The 6,243-nt window shown below is 37.2% G+C and overlaps 1 protein-coding gene across 1 annotated transcript; it reads left to right on the top strand.

Annotated features, from left to right (window-relative positions):
* Positions 1-359: 359 nt before the first annotated feature.
* Positions 360-6,154, top strand: sesn2 (sestrin 2). Its single transcript, XM_016509734.1, has 10 exons — positions 360-567; positions 1,291-1,359; positions 1,947-2,135; positions 2,234-2,416; positions 3,672-3,881; positions 3,975-4,116; positions 4,399-4,511; positions 5,005-5,195; positions 5,450-5,594; positions 5,942-6,154. The coding sequence occupies exons 1-10, from the start codon at positions 562-564 to the stop codon at positions 6,026-6,028; spliced, it is 1,335 nt and encodes a 444-aa protein (XP_016365220.1). The 5' UTR covers positions 360-561; the 3' UTR covers positions 6,029-6,154.
* Positions 6,155-6,243: the final 89 nt, after the last annotated feature.

The following is a 6,243-nucleotide window of genomic DNA, read 5'->3' on the forward strand; positions in this document are numbered from 1 at the left end:
GGCGTGTTAGAATGAGCCGTTTTAGGGGGGCGTGGCAGAGTCTTAACTTTGATAAAGAATATCTCTTTGGTTTTGAGACTTTAGTCTTTGCAACTTCAGGGATCTTATCTATGCACAATCAGCTTGTAACACTCCAAAGAGAAAGGAAAACTTCAAATCGCATCATATGACCCCTTTAACATTCACTTTCTATTATGAAAGTGTCAAGACTTCTACATTGTCATATTTACCTAAGCTATGTCAAGATGACTCGCTCACAGTTTTGTCCATACAGCAGCACCAAACCGGCAGGTCATGTATGATGTCCGCACAGTATACCCGGTTACAGCTGGGGCCGGGAGCTCTGATCTCCGTTACCGGCGGGTTGCGTCATGCTGCGCCGGAGAGGTGACGCAAGAGTCCGGCGCTGTGTGTTCACGTACGCCACGCCTCCTCCCGCTGCCGTTTCCTGCTTTCCAGAAGACTACAGGCGCAATGAAGTCATAGAGCGCAAACCCTCCGAGACTTTCCAGCATCATTATTGGGTTAAACCTGTGAATTCTGAACACTTGCATTCTTCAGATGAAGGTGAGTTCCTTTATGTGACCGAGTCTTCTTATGACCGTGTCGGTGAGCCGGCGTCTAGTCTGTTTGTATACGGCTCACGGATAAAGTTTACAGTAGATGCTCTACCTGAGCTATCATTTGATGTGTTCGTTAAAGTCTTCATATTGTGAGTCATTAAAGGTCCATTTGAGCCAGCGATGTTCATTTAAGTATCCAGTTAATCTGTTAATTAATCTATTAATGCCAAACTTGATGATTTTTTAACTTGATGATTTTTTAAATTTACGAATCGGACTGAATCGGTCCGAACCGTTTCGCGTTAACAACTCACTGATTCACTGAACCAAGAACCATTTCCTTCGGACAACCGATAAATGAGTTGATAACAGAATTTGGGGTGAACAGTTTGAGGCGAAAAAAAACAACAAAACAAACAGAAATGTTTCATAAAATGTATGAAATATGTGTATGACTTGATTGTATGACATTTTTATCAACGTATAAAAAACTGTTGATTTTAATAAACCGCACGATGTTGTAAAGAACTGCTGAATGGTTTTTAAACATGTTATCAGCATTTACTGGAATACTGATAGCTTGGTGCCAGTTATATGATAATGCATTGCACATTAATATCTCTCTGATAGGCTTAATATTTTTTCAAAACTATTCAACTGGACAACAAAGGGCTTTATATTTTCAGTATCTTTATTAGTGTCTATTGTCACCCTTTCTTTTTCTCAGGAGGAAGCAGGAGTTGACCTACCCCAGGCGTTGCCCTCTGGGCCCAGTGCCTTTATCCCAATTGAAGAGGTGTGTGTTGTTTTTTGACATGCCTGTTTGTGGAATTTGTCTTTACATCCAATGAATGCAGTAGCTTTGTGTTTTGGTGAAAAGCTAATAATTAAATCTTAAAAATTTGAGAAATAAATACGTTTGGAATAGAAATGAAATACTTTATTTTTCTTGCATGTCATGTGACCGTAAACTGACATAAGAGGACTGTGAACGTGCAAATGCTTTGTTAAATTATGGAAATATTAACTCAAAACCCAGGGGGTATTTCAGGTAAATATTTTAGGTAAAAGAGGTTTGGCTGACAGAAAGGTTTGGGAGATCAAGGTGCATTCACATTAGCACACTGTCTGAAACACTGTTTACACAGAAGTCACTTTCAAATTAAGCAGCTTTCTGTTAGTGCGGCAAATTCACATGAGCATCTTAAACATGAGCAAAATCTGCGTGGAGAACGAGAAGATTTCTATTGACATGCCTTGATTTTGCCTGCAAAATTTCACTTAGCAACAGTAAATGTGAGCGTATCTTTAGATGATAAATATAATATTGTTGTCAGTGCTTACAGAACAAAACTGTGTTCTCTACATATCTGTTTGTTTCAGATTCTAGAGGAAGGGGCAGCACAGGAAGTGATGTCAGAGGCTCTGTTGTCAGAGGGACGTGTAGACCATATCAACACGATGATGGGGCTACATCCCACCTACCTGACCTGTTTTCTGCAGACCCACAGTGCTTTGCTCCAGCTGGATGGCCCTCTGCCTCTGTCATGGAGACATTTTATAATCATATTGGTAAGGGAAGAAACTTGGTACCTTTAGATTGCAAGTTTTAAACACAAATGAGTATATGTTTATAATCAACACAACAGTAATTTTCTGTGTCTGTGCAGGCGTCTGCACGTCACCAGTGCTCGTACCTGGTGCAGCATCACAGCTCTGCTTTTCTTCTTGCTGGTGGAGATGAGTCCTGGCTTAGAGGACTTCACTGTGCACCTCCCAAAATACAGCACCTGCAGACACTCAACAAACTGCTTGCACACAGACCCTGGATCATCACCCAGGAACATATACAGGTAAAAAGCACAGATCATCAGTTTTGGGGAAGCTACTCTGAAACCATAATTTCTAAGTGACAAGTGGAAACTTGAAGTAGACGGTCAAGCAACACTTTTTAAAAGGTATCCACCTTATTTTTCCCATAAGAGTGGGCACGGCCATTTGTAAATGTTTAAAACAGCTTGTTTTGCTGCTTGATATTGCAAACTGGTGTGTCTTAACATATTATTTTAATGTATTATCTTAATTATGAACACTGTGGTTTGTAGTGCAACCAGTTTTACCATTTACTGCACTTTGTTATTCTTCTCGCTATTTCCCTACAGCGGCTAATGAACTGTGAATTCTCACACATTCACAGAAAACATCTTACTTCCACATTGAAAAATAAGGTGGATATAACTGCTACAAGTTGCTAACAAAAAGAAGTTAGCAATATCTTTATAATTTTGATTTCAGAAAATTAATTCTGCAATTAGGCATTTATTTAGAACATAAACATCTGTATTAGGGTGACAGCCTTAAACGGAATTAAATATTTTATTTTTTATTTTACTTTTTAACATTTATCATTCTTTTTAACGGTTTTGTGAATTCACTAAAGTGAATTAGCTGCATATACAAAAAATAGAAGTTCAGTGATTTAGCATTTTTCAAAAAAAAAAAATTTGTTACTGGAAATGCCACAGTATTTTGAACTAGAGCTATGCTACTCAAAATGTAGTTATAATAGCTAGTAGAATTGCTACTATTATTATTATATTTTGATATGTATTCTTTGTCATCTTGTTCTGTCGGTTCATTTTGGAAGGCTGTTTCCAAAAACTGGCGTTCTCTTTGTGCCAAAAAAAAACAGAGTTGACTGCTTTGTACAATACATGTGTTTATGTCTACTGTTATTGCTGTTATTTTTATTTTTATTTTTTTTGTGTGTGTGTGTGTGCCGTCTTTCTTGTTGTGAGTTCATCACAGTTTTATGCTTTATAAGTTAATGCTCTAAGTGATTGTTCTGCATCGCGTTTTACAGATTTCCATAACCCAACATTAAAATTTTTTTTTTTTCATACCATCTTTCTAAATCTCTGAATTTTGACAAAACACAAAGATGAAACTTAATGACTAAAGATTCATTTTCGTTTATAACAGAAAGATAAATACAACTCATTATTTAAAAAAAATTATATGTATTGTATTGTGCAGTCGACGCTTATTTTGTACTGCTACTTATTTATAAAGAAACTTGTTCTTAGAAAAAATCTTCTATATTCACAGGCGTTAGTTTGTCCTGGTGCTGAGGCTCGGTGGTCCCTGGCAGAACTGATTCAGGCTATTGTATTGATGAGCCATGCCCACTCTCTGGCCTCATTTGTTTGGGGTTGTGGTGTTCTCCCAGAGCCCGAGCAGTCAGGAGATGAGTCTCTCCAAATGTGTTCACCCACAGAGTCCTGTTGTGCCCGAGACACGGCCAGAAATCAGCAAGAGGTATTGAATTGTGACTGATGTATCGATCATAAGTAAAAGAGAATATTTAGTTTGTTTTGCTCAGGCAAATCTCTTTGATTTGTCTGTGCGCAGTGGTCTGAGGCTGTGAACGAGGTTAAGCTCTTGATGGAGAAGATGATGATAGTTCAGCAGCAAGGTGAAGAGTTTACACAAGAAGAGATGGTTACTCGCTTTGAAAGAGAAAGGACTGAGAGTTTGCTGGAACTTGCTGATGGTATGAACACACATATGCATAATTCAATACACCCAGTGGCAGGGTTTCTCCTGGGTCAAAATAGTCTTCTGTTGTAGTTTCTGCACATTATAGTACATCTCATAAATCACATTAAATTTTATTACATTTGTGTTGGCTGCCACCAAGTGAAGTTTTGGGCTTTCCTGAGCAAATTTTATGACATTGAATGCCCTAAGTTGAACTATTTAAATAACTTTTAATGGATGTTTCACATCTTTTTTCACTGCCTGACCTGTGTCATATTTTTTTTATCCCTTACAGTACAGCGTTCTGTCCTTCCTGATTGTTTTTCGAGGTTTGTTGTGGATGCAGATTTTACTTACCAGGATTTTAGTCCTAGAGGAGTGCAGGCCCCCCCAACCATGAGAGCTCAGGTTGAATACTCTTGTATATTCTCAACAACATAACAATTATGCATAGAAGGCATTATTTTTGTTAAAAGTATATAATATGTATTATATGTTGTTTTATCTGTGTTATTTTAGTATTATACTGTTTCCATATTTATATTTTGATTTATCTTCTATTTTTATATATTCACTTTAATTTTGGTTCAGCTTTTAGTAATTTTTATGCGTTTGTTTTTCTTTTTTTTTTATTAGTTTCTGTTTGTTTTAAAATATTTCTGTTTAGCTAAATATTGCTATTTTTTGTTCTAGTCTTACACCTTTTAATGCTTCAACTTAAACATATTTGTTTAAATTAGTCACCAAGGCAACATTTCTAATTTTTGTTTAGGTTTTTCATGTAATATTTATATTTAATTTCAGCTTTATTTCAATTACCGAAAACTACTTTTAATAGTTTTAGCTAACAATAACAGCACTGGTTATATCATGATCTCTACATATGATTTTGTGCTTTCAGGACTATTCGTGGGAAGATCACGGTTTCTCTCTTATGAACAGGCTGTATGGAGAGATGGCACAGCTTCTGGATGAGAAATTTCAGGTGGTGTGTGCGCTCACGTATCACACCATGGCCATGCACTCGCACGTGGACACCTCCACACTCCGCAAAGCCATCTGGAACTACATTCACTGCATCTACGGCATCAGGTCAGTCATGCATGCATCATAGCCATGAAACGACCTTAGGACGTTCAGCCGTATGGGACAAAGAGTGGGTTAGGGTTATGTTTATATAAGAAGGAAAAGCAGTCCTAGTTATAATCATATTTAAAGACTGCACATTATGAGGAAAAAGGTAGACATAAAATGCATTACTTTTGGTGGTTAAAATTCTAAAATTGCTCTAATGTGAATCTAATGTGCTCTAATGTGCACTTGCATGTCATTGTTCGCCTACACAGGTATGATGATTACAATTATGGGGAAGTCAACCAGCTGTTGGAACGCAGTTTAAAAGTGTACGTTAAGACAGTGGCTTGTCACCCGGAGAAAACCACACCAAGAATGTACTTCTCTTTTTGGAGGCAGTTCCGCCACTCAGAAAAGGTACAAGATGTGTGAGATTTCTTGTTTATGATTCAAGTGTGTTCATATTTTAATAACTTGCATTTGCTTCAGCAGTGGTACTTGAATTATGCTTGCTCTCTCTGTTTTCTGAATTGTTGAATTAATTAGCATTTTGGAGTAATGTTTTAGTGGCCTCTAGTGGTTAAACTTTTTTTGACAGACTACAAACTCCTTTTAAATGTTGTAACATAATTGTGACCATTTAATTGTGGTTGCTTTGTTGGATAATGTTATGGTGACCTTAACTTCACAAGTGGATTTATCAATTAGGGGTAGTAAAACTGCCTGTTTATTTCTTATTTAAGAAGTTTTGTTCTTTTATCTAGGTCCATGTGAACCTGTTACTGATGGAGGCTCGACTGCAGGCAGCTTTACTTTATGCTCTCAGAGCAATTACACGCTACATGACCTAATATGCGCACAAGAGCATTAAAACAAGGGATGACCTGTATACACTACTATGCTCTGATTGTAGCGTGTGTTAACACACAAATTGCACACAAACACACTTTAAAAGCACGAAGGCTTAAGAGCAATTTAGTTTCATTTTCTCTTTTCTTTGCAATATTTTTGGCTTATTTAGGCTGGTTGATCAGCTGCTACTGGATCATAATTGGATTTTGGAGGC

This window comes from Sinocyclocheilus rhinocerous, unplaced genomic scaffold, assembly GCF_001515625.1.
Source record: "Sinocyclocheilus rhinocerous isolate Xijiao unplaced genomic scaffold, SAMN03320098_v1.1 scaffold53, whole genome shotgun sequence".
NCBI lineage: Eukaryota > Metazoa > Chordata > Actinopteri > Cypriniformes > Cyprinidae > Sinocyclocheilus > Sinocyclocheilus rhinocerous.